Genomic DNA, 17,845 nt, shown 5'->3' on the forward strand with positions numbered 1-17,845 from the left:
TAAATTCAAGAGATTTGTGCCTTTTAAGACCAACAGCATTTTACTTGACAATGAAAACAAATTATTGTTTAGCATCCTAAAAATACTGTGGTTTGTTTTCTTCCCTCTTTCAAGTACAATCCTATTAATGTAACAGCTCTGGACTGGACCCAGCTGAGCAAAAAGGAATGTCTGAAATATGGAGGAAGTCTGGTGGGGAAGTCCTGCAAATTCGTCCCTGACCTGGCCCTCATGTCTTTCATTCTCTTCTTTGGGACTTATTCCATGACTTTGACTCTGAAAAAATTCAAGTTCAGTCGCTACTTTCCTACAAAGGTAAGTAAAACCACAGATCCTCTCAACTAGCCTTCCCCAACCTGGTGCCCTCCAGTGTATTGGACTACAACTTCCATCAGCCCCAGCTAGCACTGATAAGATGGCTGGAAGCTGATGGGAATAGTAATCCAAAACATCTGGAGGGCAACAAGTTGGGGAAGACAGCTCTATACTCCAAAAGCAAAACTTTTTCAAAGCTTATCCGCTGGAAGTACTATCAGGAAAGTGACATGCATCCAACCTGAATCCAGCAGTGAGCTCTGCCAGGGGGCACAGAACTAGGTCAAAGGGTTCTTGTCTGGGAGGGGGGCAATTGATCATAGAAGTGTAGAGTTGGAAGGGATCCCGAGGGTCCAGTGCAGGAATCCTTTTGCCCAACATGGGGCTCAAACCCATGACCCAGAGATTAAGAGTCTCATTAGGAGGAAAACAGTTCGGGTCCCCCAAAAACCTATGGGCTACATGTTAATCAGTTCTATCCAACACTCCCCCCCCCAACTAGATCAAGGTGGGTACAATTGTATTATGTTTATGTTTATTTTTATTTTTATCTATTTGCCTGCCCTTGACCCTAAGCAGGGTTACAAACAGTTTAAAACAGTTGCACAAATTTAGTAAGAAAAAGCACTTCCAACTCAAAGAGAAGGCACATTTATACAGAAAAAAGGCAATGATTTCTTCTGAGCCAATGGGGTGTGAAACTGAAATAAAATGAGGTGTGAACCAGTTGCTTTAACCAGCCTGAGCTTGAAACCTCTGTGTGTCTGCTCATCTAGCTCTCAGAAGCTGCAAACCTGCAGATGGCTGCCCTTCCTCCTTACCTGCGTGGCAGCAAAAATGATGCCAAGGGTCCCTCTGTGTCATCACTCCACTTCATTTGCCTTTTCCTTCCAAACCCTGTCTCCTCTTTTTTTAGGTCAGGGCCCTGATTGCTGATTTTTCCATTGTCTTCTCCATCCTGTTCTTCTGTGGAATAGATGCCTGTCTGGGACTGGAAACTCCCAAATTGCATGTGCCCAGTATAATTAAGGTTCGGATTCCCTTGTGGGTTTTGATGTGCTCTTATCTCCTAATGCCTCTCTGCTCCGCCCCTTTGCTTGCTTGCTTCCAAAAACTTCTCTGTGTAGCCTCAAGGTTTCGTTACTGCTTTGTGGTTGGCCGGCCCAGTTACTTGAACAACAACCAACGGTCAAAGTGAACTGGTATATCTCAGGAATGGGGTAACCTCAAGCCAGAGGCAGATTTAGGGCAACGCGACCAGTTCCACACACATGGCACCAAGCCGAGAGGTACACCACTGGGCGCCACAACCATGATGATAGTGCACATGCAGAACAGAAGGCAAGAGGGCAGCGGTGTCAGATTTAAAAGATCAAGGACTGAGAGTTGCATGTAGGATTTTCAGTGTCTCAGAGAATGCTGAACTCGGAGCCTGCAATCAAGTTGTGCTTGAAAGGGATGGGGGAGGGGAGAATGATCTGGACCCCAGTATGCTGAAAAATGTATTGTAACGAATATCCATAAATGATGGTTCTCTCTCCCTTCAAAGTAGAATAAGAATTTGTTTGTTTGTTTTAAAACAATTTCTTAACTGAAATCTTTTCTTTCTCTCTTATTGAATGTTCTAACACGGCCCCTTTCTGCTTTCTTTCTGGTATGTCTTCTTTGCCTTTGCTCCTTTTCCAGCTCCGAAAGCTTATTAGTGATTTCTCTATCTTCATGTCCATACTAATGTTTGTTGGTCTTGATTGTCTTTTTGGACTGAATACTCCAAAACTACAAGTGCCTACAGATTTTAAGGTAAAATCAATGAATGAGACCATCATAGAGGTAGATCAGATCAAAACGCCAACTTGCCCCAACTAGAACTGGATGAATTAGTCAATTTCCGTTTTTTGCGGTTCCATTTTTCTAATGTTAAATTTAGTTCTTCACATTTCCACATCAATTTCCATTTTTGAAGAAGTCCTCATTAAAAATTGTCTGCATTTCATACGCACATTTTAATACAATCTTGCCCAGTATACACATTCCCCTAGCATAATACATACCTTTATTCTGTTTTCTCGGCTACCTGCCTTTCTGTCCACACTTTCCCCTAATATGTATATTTCTGTGCATGTTATTTGGTTAGAGAACTGCACGGGTGAATTCAGAAAAAGAAGAATTTCCAGGGATAGCTGTGTTTTTGGTTCACTTAATTTGTGCAAATCAAGTATTTTCTTGCCCATGCCCGTAGGCCCGGTGCCTCCACCTTACCCCTGATAAATTTGCTCTGAAGTAATCTATTCATTTCAACCTTTCTTATTGTTTGTTTCAATATGTCTTAAGATACTGTATAGGCCTGCATGGGCCATCTAACAGCCCCTCCTTCCCACCATGTGCTCTTGGGCTTCCCCTGTCCAGCTACATTTCTGCTTTCCATTTGAGCACTTTTGATGTTGAAATCTGAAGTGAGAAACCTGTGCTGTGAGGCAGCATACAAGAAATGTAGGGCTCCTGGCACCAGTCTTGTGTGCCATACTCGTAATGTGGTGATAGGTAACCTTCTACCCTTGAACTGCCTTTACAGCCCACTCGCTTAGACCGTGGATGGTTTGTGTTCCCATTTGGCAAGAATCCCTGGTGGATCTACTTGGCCAGCGCGCTCCCCGCTCTCTTGGTCACCATCCTGATCTTCATGGACCAGCAAATTACAGCCGTCATAGTGAACAGGAAGGAGCACAAGCTCCGGGTATGCTTTCCTTTCCTTTCCCTGCCTTGCAACTTGGGTGTTCACCAATACTGAACCCACTGAGAGAGAGAAAACTGTCTTCTGTGAAACCTGGAAGAAGGCATTGATGATGGAGCCCTGGTGGGCATGGAGTTCAAAGGCCCACTCATTTGGAAAAGGAAAGGGATAGGATCAGTATACAAGGCCAGGAACATAGAACTTTGCCTTATCCAAAGTCAGACCATTTCTCCATCTGGCTCAGTGTTGTCTATACCAGTGGCTCTCAAATATTGGGGGGCCACTGCCCCCTTGGTTCCATAAACTCATCTCCACTCCCTCCTTCCCTATAAAAAGCATTATTCAGAACAGCAGTTTGCACAACCGACTAAGAAAGATAATAAAATTCATAGATTCAAAGAACTGTAGAGCTGGAAGGGACCCAAAGGGTCATCTAGTCTAACCCCCTGCAAGGCAGGATTCTTTTGCCCAATGTGAGGCTTGAACCTCTGGCCCTGGGATTAAGAGTCTCACTATCCCAGGAATCTTTGTGGAGTCTAGAAATAGAAGTTGTCAGTGTGGTGTTAAGAGTGCCAGACCAGGGTTTCAATTCCCTCTCAGCCGTCCTATAAATCACTTCAGGGCCAGTCACTGCCTCTCAGCCTCACCTACCTCACAGGGTTGTCAGAGGGACTAAATAGGCAGGGGGAAAACCTGTTGGAGATTCATTCCCCGGGTCTGCAGTCACGGGATTGTTGTCTATCACATGACGGTGTGTGTTTTCATTCCACAGTGTGGGAAGTGACGGAGACAGGATGTTTTGGTATCACTGTGTTCCCTGAAGTGGGACTATTGTCCTTTGTTCTTTCTCTCTTTGCTGTCTGATGAGAAAGAGGAAGGAGCTAAAGCAGAATGCACCAAGTGCATTATATGTAAATAAAGTAGATTAGCCAAAATGCTGTGCTATTGGTTCTGTTAGGCAAACTGAATACTCTGCAAATCCCTAAGTGTGCTAATGCCTTTTGGCATCAGTCGCTGTGATGTTCAGGTTGGAGGAAGCTTTTGAAGCTCCCGAACAACCGACCAGGAGGGAGAGAACATGCCAGTTGGGCATGTGTCCTATATGCAAGTAGGACGCTCCTAACAAAACCATGTGTACCACCTTGAGCTCATTGGAGAAAAGGTGAGATATAAATGCAATGAATAATCTTCCCTTGCAATTAATTGTGAAGTTTTGCAAAATCCAATTAAAACTATGCAACAACATTGATGGATTGATCCAGTGATGCCAATTTTTCAAAGTTTGATAGTCATTAGACCTCCAGCACCCCTTGGCTCTTAACGCCCCTCTCAGTAATCCCATTGCCTCCAGGGAAACATTTCCCCTTCTATTAATCTCTTTGATCATTTATCCGCAAGTTTGCATAAAGATTCCATGCTCCCCAGATTTGACACAGGAACAACAACAACCTGACAGAAAACTGGGTGTGAGCAAAAGGATGTGTATGGAATGCTGCTAAGATTTATATAACATAGAATTCAACTTTAATCTGAAAGTTAATCTGAAAATATAAACATACATTAAAAAAATGAATGAAATTTCTAAAATACAACCCATGATGAATACTTGTGGGTGGGTGACAATTGATATTCAGAACCCTGGAGAATACCCTCAAAATATACATGATTGGGCAATAGAAAAATTCCTGTTCTCTATCAATCCATTCATCTCCAGGCTTCCCATGCATGCAGAATTATTTGGTGGAACAATTGGTCAGCTCACCGTATCTGTTTAGATCAGTCAAATGTTTACTTCTGGCAACACCTGTAATTTCTTTATTTATTGGCTGCTGAGGAAGACCCCTTGTGGGTTGAAGTGCCCGTGGCCAGCAGCATTCATTTTATCATTGCTGTGTTTATAATTATTAGGGACACGGGTGGTGCTGTGGTCTAAACTACTGAGCCTCTTGGACTTGCCAATCAGGTTGGTGGTTCAAATCCCTGTGACAGAGTGAGCTCTCGTTGTTCTGTCCCAGCTCCTGCCAACCTAGCAGTTCGAAAGCATGCCAGTGCAAGTAGATAAATAGTTATTATTGTGGTGGGAAGGTAAATGGCGTGAAAGTGAGATGAACGGCCTGAAAGCAAGATGAGCGCTGATACCCCATAGTCGCCTTTGACTGAACTTAACTGTCCAAGGGTCCTTTAGCTTTACGTTTTACCTTATAATTATTGCATCTTAGAAATTTCATTCATTGTTTATGTATCTTTAAATTTTGGGGAAGATTAAACTTGAATTCTGTTTTATATGAATTTTAATAGCAATCCATACATTTTCTTTTGCTCCAGCCCAATTTTGTGGCTCAGCTGACCCTTTAGAGGTTGGGTCTGGCATTCCCTTTTGTGTGTCCTGTGTATTGTTCTCAGCTTTACCTGGAGATGCTGGAGATTAAACCTTCTGTATTCAAAACAGATTCTCTGCCACTTTGAAGCAGACAGGAGTTATCACAGCTCTTTTTTCCACCGGCCCATTGTTATACCTGACCATACTTCTGGCTGTGCCTTAATCTTCGATTTGTCTAGTTTTTCAAACAGTTGTTACTAATGCTTAGCCTTAGGGTCCCAGCATCCTCCACAAATCCTAGTTCTAATGTGTTGGGTATATTGAGAGCTTATTTGGCTAAAGAGGTAGAATCCATTTCCTTCTATGAAAACGGTGTGTCCTTTTGTTTCAGAAAGCTGCAGGCTATCATCTGGACCTCTTTTGGGTGGGCATCCTTATGGCGGTCTGCTCATTCATGGGGCTACCATGGTATGTAGCAGCCACAGTCATTTCCATCGCACACATTGACAGCTTAAAGATGGAGACAGAGACCAGTGCACCAGGAGAGCAGCCTCAGTTCCTGGGAGTGAGGTGAGGGTTCCTGGAACTCACCTGTAAAGGGCAGTTGCGAATAGAAGTGCAATGTAACAGTGCTCTACATAAGTTCCTCCTTGACCATGAGGGTTTTGGGGCGCATATTATTATAGCAGGCCTGTTACACATCTTGCAGTTCACCAGACTGTGTTTCTGGCTGCCTCCTGATCACCTTGCTTAGATCCTAGTTCAGTGGTCCTGTTTTGCCAGCAGCCACTAAAACTGGCCAACAGCATAATGTAATCAGAATCCTATGCAGTTCTGCCATTCGAGTCAACAGTACAACGTTTGTTTGTTTGTTTGTTTGTTTGTTTGTTTGTTACTAAATTTGTAGGTCATTTCTCAGCCATTCACCAACAGACACTCTTAACAGTACTTATGCTAGGCATGGGAGGAACCAGTCCATGCACAGTAATGACCTCTAGTAGAGCATCGCAATAATTTTAGGCTGTATCCTGTGCACGCTTACCTGGAGGTAAGCTCCACTGAATGCTCTCCAAGTCAACATTCATGGGGCTGTGCTGTAACCACAAACAGAGAATGTGGTAACAGTTGAATCTTCAATTTCACTGCTTCTGTTCTTTTTCAGGGAGCAGAGAATCACGGGAATCATTGTCTTTGTTCTGACTGGGATTTCTGTCTTCCTGGCTCCTATTCTAAAGGTAACACATTCCAGAGATTTTTGTCATCATCTTCAGCATAGGTTTAGCATGTGGTTTCTTATTTTTATCCAAAGCTTTGGTCCAATCTCAACATCTACATCAGATTAATTTCAGTTCAGCCCTATATATATTTACTCAGATATAAATCCTGCCGTGTTCAAAAGATCTTACTCACAAGTGAGCATTCATATTGTTTCAGCCTTCATTGATTCATCATTGTAAAGGCAGGTTAATCAAGGGAACATGCCTTAGCAGCCCTTGCAAAAGCATTTGTGGAAATGTCTGATAAAGAGGAGGCCTCACCTGCCTTCTCTCTCTCTCTCTCTCTCTCTCTCTCTCTCTCTCTCTCTCTCTGTCTCTGTCTCTCTCTCTCTCTCTCTCCCTCCATAGTACATCCCAATGCCTGTGCTGTATGGAGTCTTCCTCTACATGGGAGTGGCCTCGCTAAATGGCATCCAGGTAAGAACATGAATTGTTCTGGCAACTTCATAATGATTTTGGCAATCACCACCTTTATCTACCCACTCAGGTTATTGCATAAGTGGCCAGGTTTCTACTTAGCAATGGAATAGTTTGCTCAGAAAAGTGTAAGCTACATTTCCGCAGGGTTTTTGGAGGTCCCATGGGCAAGGCACCACCCACAGGCCCACCTGTTTCAGGGAACCCATCTCCTTACTGCACCAAGCCCAGGGGATCCTTGTCCGTGGGGCTGCTGCTGAGGTGCAGGCGCCTGGTTGCTCCATCTATTGATGCCAGCCCCACTACCAAGCTGTCAGGGACTGGCTGGATGGTGAGGAGTGGGGGGAGGCACCAGCTAGCGAATGCCATAGGGAAGCCTCAGAGGACAAAGGTACAAGCTCTGGGGATGGTGGTGGGACACTGAGGACAGTCAGGAGACAAAGGAGGGGAGGGATGGTGGGCTGCTGAAGAAGCAACAGGCATGAGCGAGAGGGAAGAGTCAAGGGCAGATAGTGGTTCAGACTCTGGACGGGGAGCTTCCCAGGAGCTTGCCTGTCTTGTGTCTTGTGTCCAAGAGCACGAAGAGCCATGCATTAGGGCTGGGCAATATCTGCTTTCCAACATAGTAATATACAGCCAGCTAAACTTTGTGATATGGTGGTATATTACAATGTCGGAAAGGAGGCGGGGAGGAAGAAGGCAGTTGCCGGCCATGGAGATAATTAGCATCACAGTACACAGCTTCTTCCTATTCCTGAAAAGGCCAAGCGGGCAAAGTTCCCTCCCACCATAGCTTATGTCTGTGTTGGTGGCCTCTGGAGGAAGAGTGGTTTTAGGGGGAAGCGGGAAGCAGGAACCGTCAGTCCTGGCAACTGTGCTATAGAGGCTGGTCCTGCCTTGAGGGTTCCCTGCGTTCTTTACTGTTTCCTTGAATAAAAAATTAAACTTCCTGCTCATTTCTGCATTTGAGTGCTGAGCTGCATCTGAGCCAACCCTAACGGCAGCCCACAGAAAATGGACTTTATAAAATTCTGTGCTTAGCACAGATCCTTGTACAGTGGTACCTCTGGTTATGGACTTAATTCATTCCAGAGGTCCGTTCTTAAGCTGAAACCGTTCTTAACATGAGGCATGCTTTTGCTAATGGGGCCTCCCACTGCTGCCACACCACTGGCGCATGACTTCCGCTCACATCCCATGGCAAAGTTTGCAACTAGGGGCGTCTACTTCTGGGTTAGCAGAGCTCATTACCCGAAGGAGGACGGTACATCACCCGAAGTTCCACTGTACATTGTTAACATTTAACAAAACCTTCAATGATTGCTTCAATATCTTTGCCACTCCTCATCACTGGCCACCCTCCCCAGAACTAATCCTTCCATTTCCCCCCAACAGTTTTGGGATCGCTGCAAGCTCTTCCTGATGCCAGCCAAACACCAGCCTGACTACGTCTACCTCAGGCATGTCCCTCTGCGGCGAATCCACCTGTTCACCATGGTTCAGATTGTCTGTCTGGCTGTCCTCTGGATCCTGAAATCCACTGTGGCAGCCATAATCTTCCCTGTGATGGTAGGCAGCTATGGTCACTGTTGTCTCCTGTTCTAGGGCCCAATGGGAGAAGGTTCTGAGATGTACACATCCACCCACAAAGCCAATGATCTGTTGCCCAAAATGTGTCTTATTCAGAGTTCTTTTGTTACTAAAGAAAGCAACTTTCCCAGGATTTTGACTCACTTGTAGCGTAAAAATATTATGGACAATATGGTTTGATATAAAAATTGGAGTACGGCTGAATATGCAGTTGTAGATGTCTAAAATGAGACCCCATGGAGGGGATGGAGGGAAGTCATGAGATTCGGAGAATCTCTTTATATAGATTTGTTTTATTACAGTTTGTGTTCATTTATAAAACCAATAAAAATTATTGCCCTTCAGATGTTTTGGACTACAACTCCCAGCAGCCCCAGCCATCACTGGTGGGAGTTGCAGACCAAACCAGGGCTCCAGGTTGTTGGATGAAATTAAGCAGTGAATGCCAGCTTCTGTCCAGAGAGAGAAATATATCTCTGTTTCTGTGGGATGGGAAGCAGTTAATCTGTAGACCATCTCTTTGTCTGAGTCAGGGTGCAAAAGAAAAACAGTTCCAGCTAAGAGTTGGAAAGTGCCAGGCCCAAAACCAGCCTTTCTGTGTCTTCCGCATGTGAAATTTCGGGCAAGGATTAAGAAACAGGAATGAACTCCCACTCCAAATTGCATCCCCTCCTAGGAATTCGGCCTGCCAGTATCATGGCCAGGAGTTCTCCTCTTGCTGCTGCTTCTACACCAACCCAGGTCTGCCACAGAATCAGCCCCCGCAAGGAATCAACCTGTAACCCACTGAAATTTGATCTCATTCATTGCAGTTTGGGTACTTGAATTCTAAACAACTCATAGTCTTCATGCTAGATTATTTGAGCCTCGTCTTGGTGGGTTTTTGTCTTCCTTTCTCTCTCTTTCTCTTTCTCCCTCTCCTTTTAGATTTTAGCCTTGATTTTAGTCCGGAAGATGCTAGACCTTGTCTTTTCCCAACATGACCTCGCATGGATTGATAACATCATCCCTGAAAAGGATAAGAAGAAGGAGGATGACAAGAAGAAGAAAAAGAAGAAAGGCAACAAAGGGGAGGATGATAGCAGTGACGAGGTGTGTCCGTGACGCTTGGGGGCAGTGTGGTGGGACATGCTTTTCTTTCTTGCCAGCCAGACCCATTAAATCATGGGTAGGCAAACTAAGGCCTGGGGGTTGGATCTGGCCCAATCACCTTCTAAATCCGGCCTGTGGATGGTCCAGGAATCAGCATGTTTTTACATGAATAGAATGTGTGCTTTTATTTAAAATGCATCTCTGGGGCATAGGAATTCATTCATATTTTTCTTCAAAATGTAGTCCAGCCCCCCACAAGGTCTGAGGGACAGTGGACCGGCCCACGGCTGAAAAAGGTTGCTGACCCCTGCATTAAATGGTCTGCATTGGCACTCATTAGAGTCAACGCAAGGAGCAGTTCTTATCTGAAAAGAAGCTTTACGGAGCGCCTACCTCTTTGGAACATTTGAGATCCATTGCCACATATATAGCGTTTCCACATAAGAAAGTGCTTCTTCACTCAGTGCAGAGCTAAATCATGGAACTTGCTCCTACAGGAGGCAGGGATGGCCACCGACCTGGATGGCTTTAAAAGAAGATTAGACAAATTCCTGGAGGAGGAAAGGGCTATCAATGGTTACTAGCCAGGAAGGCTCTGCTCTGCCTCCACAACTGGCGGCAGTTGCAGGAAACCACATTAGGGGAGAGTTGCTCTTCTGCTCAGGTCCTGTTTCCGGGTTTCCCACAAGTATGTGGCTGGCTGCTGTGAGAACAGGATGCTGGACTAGATGGGCCCAGTTTGGCCTGATCCCGCAAGCTCTCCTTATGCTCTTAAGCACCAGAAACCAAAGCAATGGAAGGTCAAAGACCTGATGTAGATCTAGTATGTTTCAATGTATGCGATTTAACTTTTTTTTAAAGAAAGAATAATTCACCAGCCCATTGCATTCATGAAAATGCCTTTCTCTCATAAAATAATGGTTTGTTTATTTAAATATATAAACAATTCAACAATATAAACAATTCAACAGCATAATACACATTACGACAATTCAGTGCCCGAGCAATGAATTTCTTATCAAGTTTGTTCTTATTTTTAAAGTGAGCGGTTTTTTACTTTGTTTTTGAGTGACCAAAATTTTCAAACTGAAACAACATTACTACGGTCCCTGTGAAAGAGTTTTCATTTATTATGAGAAGTGCTTTGGAAAAGTCATGGTAACTTGGCTGATTTTCTGCCCAGCTTCTAATATAATAATAATAATAATAATAATAATAATAATAATAATAATAATAATAATAATAATAATAATTTATTATTTGTACCCCTCCCATCTGGCTGGGTTTCCCCAGCCACTCTGGGCAGCTTCCATAGAAAGCAAAAAAACACTAAAATATCATACATTAAAAACTTCCCTGAACAGGGCTGCCTTAAGATGTCTTCTGAATGTCAGGTAGTTGTTTACCTCTTTGATATGTTTATCTCTTTAATATGAATCTGAGGATGCGATGTGTTCCAAATACTCAGATTGTATGTGTTTTCCTTTGGGTTGAGTGTTGCGTCTGCCCTGCCATGATAAACCTGAACCCATTGGCACCACTGGAGTTGTTCACTGTCTCTCTTTCCCCTTTTCTCCCAGCCCAAGCTCCCCACTCCCTCTGTCATAACCATCCCACTGGACCCTGTCCCATCTGAACCCCAAAACAGTATGCATTGCATTTCCAGTAAGTAACATGCTCACGCGCTGTCAGATATTTAATTAACAGCTAACTCAGCACCTTCAAAACCTTTGGACATGCTTGACCAGAAACACAAGAGCCACTGAACTGAACTGGAACTGGCCAAGAAGAGGAGGGGGCTTCTTGCATATTTCCCCTTCATTTCAGTGGGGCTTTATCTTTTGTTGGTTACTAATCACACTAACCCATGGAGAGAATGAGACATAACTTGACTTCACGTTGCAGCTTGAAGTAATGTGTGCATGTTTGCAGGGTGGGGATAAGGAGACAGACAGAGCATTTGGGTGCTTTTAGGATATTCTCTGCCTCCAGTTCTTCGGATAAATTCCACTGGCTCTTGCCATCACAAAGTCTTTCCTAATGTTTAGTCAGAATCTCCTTTCTTGTCACTCGAATCCTTTGGTTTGAGGTTTGCACTCTGGAGCAGCAGAAAACAAGTTTGTTCCATCTTCCTTTTGTTATTTGAAGATGGCTGTCCTTTCACCTCTCAGTCTCCTCTTCTCCAGGCTAAACATACCCAGCTCACATGATGGCGCAGTAGCGCTCTGCAGAGGCACCACTTTAAGGCCCCTGGCACACCCAGTGATGCTCCAGGCTGCCATTTAGAGCTTGCAGTTTGGAGATATCATGAGCATTTAGCTGGCTCACAGTGATCCTAGGGATGTTCAGGATTTCAAGAACAACCTTAGATCTCTTCTGTTGCTGACACTTGCCGCAAAACTATCCTGGGCTGCCTCCAGGCAGAGGATATTGCAAATGAGGTCATTTGAATATCACAAATGGGTACTTAGGTTTTTACCCTTCTAATTTTAAACTGTTCCTATCAGATTTTCCATGAAAAGAGTAAATTCATATGAAATACAGGCTGTGACATTGTGATGCCAGCAATGTAATGTGGAACCTGTAGGCTGCTTGTATGGATGAGCAGCACCAATCGCACACTAAACTCCTGTGTGGGCTGTAAGGCAAATGAGTTTTGTGGCCTTATCTCAGGAGGACTTCATAGGTGCATTTTGCAGCATATCCTGGGTAATACTGATGGCCGAGTCCTTTGTTTCTAGTTGCAGGAAATGAAGTTCTGCACTAAAACACTTCTCAGAAGACCATTGTCCAGTTCCTCAGCAGTAAATCCATCAGCTGGGCGGAGCTGTGTTTCTCTTGGGGAGGCAAAGAGGCGTTTGAAACCCAGTGGGAGGGAAAGCATGGGAGTGGGAGATGCAGTGGGTGGTGGAGAAAGGGTTAATCACCCCTCTGCACTCCACATGGAACAGCCTTTCCTGCTCTTGGGTGGAATGCATAGTGTAAGGCCCTTATGCACTTGAAAGGATTTGGGGAAGGATCCTGACCTGTGGCCAGTAATCACCCACCAGCCGCCCTGTGAACCTTTTCGGAAAGGGCAAGTTGATAAGCCCAATGCAAAAACCGACGTGCTGCCTCTCTGAGATGAGCTGAAGAGCATTCAGAAGAGCCAAGGTGAACAGTGTTCTGGGTTATTCAGGACTCGTAAATGCCTGTCTTCCGTACTATGCCTATGTCTGATATACACACTTCACTTTTTTCCTGCAAGAAGGCTCCAGTTCAGTGGAGTCATCAGAGGCCGCCCTACCATGAGCAAGGTGAGAGGCAGCAGATTTTGGATGCTGTTACCGGTGGCAGCAGAGTGGGAGTCAAACCAGTGTGGTGCTTTGAGGGCAAAGTCTGCCCAACAGTTCACCTGCTGCCAGGAGTCCCGTTTAGAGGGGTGGGAGCTGGGGCAGAGCAGCAGGGGGGACACTCACTTCAGTTGGGCTTGCACAGATGGATTGCTTGTGCCCCATGTTAATTTCTGGAAGTGGGGGTGCCATCAGGGGAACAGAGGTCATGAGCTCCCAGAAATCTCATGGTGTGCCATGTTCTCACTGAGCCCAGAGGGGTGGGGTGGGGCTTTTGCATTTGGGGGTGGCTTCAAGCCATTGCTTTTAAAAGACTATTGGAAGAACGTAGTTCTACTAAAATTGGTTGAGGGCAGGGCAGGGCATGCAAATTTCATTAAATCCAAAATCCTTTTTCACTAATCAGTTCCTTCCAAGAAAGTGGTCAGTGATGGATGGAGGCACCTTGGGAATGGGTGATGAGAACTTGGTTGGAAACAAGCTGGGCCTTTCCTTCTGCAGCTCTTCCTCTCTCTTATTCATTTCATGCTTTCCTCCTCCCCTGCCTTGAAACAGTTTCATAGCCATCTCTGTTTCTCTGCAGGAAAGAGGTCTTCCAGCTGCAGTTTTGCGTTCTGATGCATCTCCTAACGGGTCAGACCTGGATCGCAGGTAAACAACACACCTGGTCAGCTGACAGCCTTCCTACTTTAACGTAAAGAAATGCAAACAGAGAATCCTCCAGATCTGGGGGGGGGGGGGCAGAAAGCAGAAGGTGATGGGGTTATAAGGGGCAGTGCTATTTTTCTAGAAAAAGAGGTGCTGTAACTCAGTATGAACACCACCCTTGTTCTCTTATAATGGCAGTGGCTGAGTTCTGGTGGGGGGGGGGAGTCCTGATAAAGGCGAATTAAGAATAGGAAGATCATTAACAATTATAAAGGGGTTAGCAATTAAATGCCTCATTGCTATATCCCTTTTCAATTTGCAAAGGGTTCTGCCATCTCTTTCTTCTACGCCCTACAATGTTAAGCAGTCACGGCACTGATTTACACAATGAAATGTTTATTTGGCACTTTGAAACAGCACACAAATTGGAGAGCAGGTGAACATGTCCAAGTGGAGATTTCCTGAGGGCCCCCAACCCTCTATCTTCTAGTCTTGCAGCACAGATTGGCATAATAAAAATATGGAATGTGAGCATTTCATGTAACAACTAATGTTTTCAAGTCAAGTTCAGTGACATGACATAAAAACTGGTCCATTTAGCTCTGAGTCAAATCAAGGGCACAAATAGTGTTACTGCACCAACTGACAGCTGGGAAGACATCTTGGGAGGGAGGGTGGGCTATTGCAGTGCAGGTTAGAGTGTTGGACTAGGACCTGGGAGACCAGGGTTCAAATTGCCACTTGGCCATTAAGCTCACTGCTTGTGACCTTGGGCCAGTCACTGCCTCTCGGCCTAACCTCCCTCAGAGTTGTTGTGGGGATTAAATGGAAAGGGGGGAGAAGAACCAGGTATGCCACCTTGAGCTCCTTGAAGGAAAAGGTGGGCTGTAAATAAGTAAATAAATTAAGTAATTGGCAAGGCAGCTGAGGTCAAGCCAATGGAGGTATGAGGAATGTTAAGTGAAGGAGAAGGAATGAGGAAAAGGACAATGACAGTGAGGCAACTGGAAGGAAGCCCGCTGTCCTCAGAGTCAGGAGAGAGCCTGTGCAACAAGTCAGAGAGAGATGCAGAGAGACTGGCCAAGGCACAGGATGGCCGGAGGAAGTGGAGCAAAGCAAGCAATGGACTGAAGAGCAGCACCCAGTGAAACAAAGGGCAGCTTTGGCCAAGCCAAAAAGCAGGGCTGGACCCAACTCTGCCGCCGCCGCCGCCGCCGCCGCCGCCGCCGCCACCACCACCACCACCACCACCATGGTCAGCCTAGGAGGAAGTGGCAAGATGAGAAAGGATTGGAACTGTGGGCCAGGGAGCCAAGTGGGCACCAGGTTGCAGCTGCTTCGTGAGCCTTCAGGGTCCACAAGAGGGGTGGAAAGGGGGTTTGTTCAGATGTGCCGCATGATGAGCTGTCAGGCAGAGGGACAGCAAGGCCTGAGTAGAATAGAATAGAATAGAATTCCTTGGCTGCAATGGTCTGACCAACTAACCCCCTTTTCTGCTTTTCTTCCAGTATTACACTTCACCTGAAGATTTCCTGCCCGTCTTCTCCTGCATTTAATTACTCTCGAAATCCCATCTGTGCTGTGCCCCAGGTGAAGATAGAGATGGAGTCAGATTATGAAGACACTGACACAGAGAAGCACCCCCGGGACATGGGCAGCGAGACCACTCTATAGTCCCAGGAATGGGGGGTCCTTTGTATGTAGATATATATATACACATTTAGCATCAGAAAATTAGACAATTTGTGACATTCCATCCTGCTTGGTCACATGCCATGATGACCCTAGATCTCCAGCTTAAGATCCATCCAAGCAACATGGAAATAGGACTTTAAAAGTCTGTGGGAACAAAGGAACTTATTAGAACTTGAGCTCTTTGGCTGGAGGAACAGTATCATTTTTGGACTTGGGTGTCTTCCCTGTGGTCTGCAGCAGTTCCTTCCCATTGGACCTGCTGGTCTTTTCCTCTGAAGGCTCATGGATTTCAGTAGGACATCTCTCAGTGGAGCCAGTAGCTTTTTTATTCACTTGGTAGCTAAGTGTATTAAACCTTCCACTCCTGTAGAAAAAGCCTCTCTCTCACTATCAACCATAGTATTGCAGAGGCAGGAGGAGCCGGATTACTGCCATCTTCAAATGACGTATCATTTATCTGAATGCTGCACAAGCTTGTTGACGAAGGCGGAGGAGCCACAGAATCCAGTTGCAGCAAAGCAGGTTTGGACTTCTGATGACTCTCAACAATTTGCCCAAGGAGACACCTCCTGTGGAATTCCTTCATGAGAAATGCTGGTTGTTTGTGCATTTACCATGAAGGCCCCAAGCTGGTTCCAAGAGAATGGTCACCTTCGCCATCTGAACACGAGGAAATGTGGGTAAGCCCTTAGTGAATGAGTGTTTTCTGTTAAGAGCTGGGGGTTCCCAGCATGGCATCCCTGGCCAACCATAGTGCCATGAGATACCTCCCTCAGTGTGTGCCAATACCACTGTCCCCAAGAAATTGGGGGGTGGGCTTTAACAGCCTAACATCCCTTTTAAGGGACTTAAGTCCCCCAATTTTGTTATCATAGTTGGAATGGACCACCCCCCTGCAGTGTAGGAATATATGCAGCTGCTCCATACAGGAGAACCTGCAATCTTTGCATTATCTGCACTATTGCTCTAACCAACTGAGCTATTATTGGTCAAGAGAAGAATGAGCTGAGGCAGGATCCAGTGAAAGCAAGGCAGATCTTTATTATTCTGTTGCAACAGAAGCCCTCCCCCCCACTCTGCTCAGTAGGAGGTGAGGACCCAGATCAAAGGAGCACAAGAACTTTTAAAGGCTTTAGAAATTGTCCCTTAGCCAAGGACTACTCAAACAGCATCACACACATGTCACAGAAAAAGGCGGTCTACAACAGAAATGTGAGTGTGTGGCTTGTCACCTGGCTGTCAAGCTATCTGATAGTTTGCTGATTGCTGTTGGCCTTAACTGGCTTAAAGATCATTCCTTCTACTTGTCAGAAAAAAACATCTTGGAATCAAAAAAATTTCAGTTACCATTTCTTCCCTATTGTGCAGTTTCAAAGACTTGATATTTTCTTTGGAAAGGATACTTTACTTCTAGAGCAGGACTCTTATGTACAGAATATTCTGGCCTGCTAAATATTGCACCTGGTTTGAACCTGTGTGAACTTAATGGTGATTTCCTTGTAACTTTGTAAATATTGAAGTCAAAACAAAAGAAAAACTTGAATTTAGCATCCTATTTATCATATTATGTCAATCAAGTACCCATTAACTGTTGGACAAAATTCAACAAAGCAGTGTTTTATGCCTGGGCAACAACTTCTAAATAGAATTAACTTAGCCTCCCTGAAACTTGTGCCCCATCAGTCCGTTGTAGCGTGGCCAGGCTAGTGGAGGTTCGTAGGATTTGGATTCCTAAACCATTGGAAGGTGCCAAGCCAGTGAAGGCTGCAAGAACAACTTGAACTTGAACATAGCCTTGTATATTTTCCTTACTTATTTTGTACCACTACTGTGTACTGCTTAGTAGAGGCTGCTTTAACAATACTGTTATAAAGTTTTAGCAGGATTTGTAAATCAAAAGGCTGTTTGCGGAAGCCAAGTGTTTCATGCACCTGTGCTTGTGAAATCTATTACTCCCACCATCAGCTACTTAGCACTGCAGTGCTCAGTGCCACTACAAACACACACACACACACACACACACACACACACACACACACACACACACAATTTCAAAAGCAAAAGATTTTCAGCCCCAGAGCTATTACATTGCTACTATAGTAACACTTATAGTCTAATAAATTTTTGAACCTCTTCCGTTTGTGTTGTGCTCATGAAAATCATGTTCATCTTCAAGAGCCAATTCAGTATTTTGCTAAGGATTCTCAGATTTATACCATCTAAAATGACTTGGGTGCTGTAAGTCAGGATTCCACACCATGGTGCCCCTGTAGATGCTTTGGACTACAATTCCCATGACTCATTTCCAGCATAGCTGGATGATGCTGGGGTTGATGGGCACTGTAGACCACATATCTAGAAGGCACCAGGTTGGAGAGAGAGAGAGTAATAGTGTGTTATCAGATGTAGTCACATATTGGAAATGTCA

At 44.9% G+C, this 17,845-nt stretch overlaps 1 protein-coding gene across 1 annotated transcript in view; it reads left to right on the forward strand.

Annotated features, from left to right (window-relative positions):
- Positions 1-16,972, forward strand: part of SLC4A5 (solute carrier family 4 member 5) — an 87,801-nt gene extending 70,829 nt beyond the window's left edge. The window contains exons 17-26 of the mRNA XM_083514168.1: positions 115-315; positions 1,232-1,345; positions 2,888-3,049; positions 5,758-5,936; positions 6,529-6,601; positions 6,992-7,060; positions 8,456-8,629; positions 9,578-9,742; positions 13,658-13,725; positions 15,231-16,972. Coding sequence (XP_083370294.1) covers positions 115-315; positions 1,232-1,345; positions 2,888-3,049; positions 5,758-5,936; positions 6,529-6,601; positions 6,992-7,060; positions 8,456-8,629; positions 9,578-9,742; positions 13,658-13,725; positions 15,231-15,396 — 1,371 coding nt within the window. The 3' untranslated portion in view covers positions 15,397-16,972. The remainder of the gene's footprint in view (positions 1-114; positions 316-1,231; positions 1,346-2,887; positions 3,050-5,757; positions 5,937-6,528; positions 6,602-6,991; positions 7,061-8,455; positions 8,630-9,577; positions 9,743-13,657; positions 13,726-15,230) is intronic.
- The last annotated feature ends 873 nt before the right edge of the window (positions 16,973-17,845 follow it).

Source organism: Podarcis liolepis (genome assembly GCF_965112155.1).
Source record: "Podarcis liolepis genome assembly, chromosome: 7".
Taxonomy (NCBI): domain Eukaryota; kingdom Metazoa; phylum Chordata; class Lepidosauria; order Squamata; family Lacertidae; genus Podarcis; species Podarcis liolepis.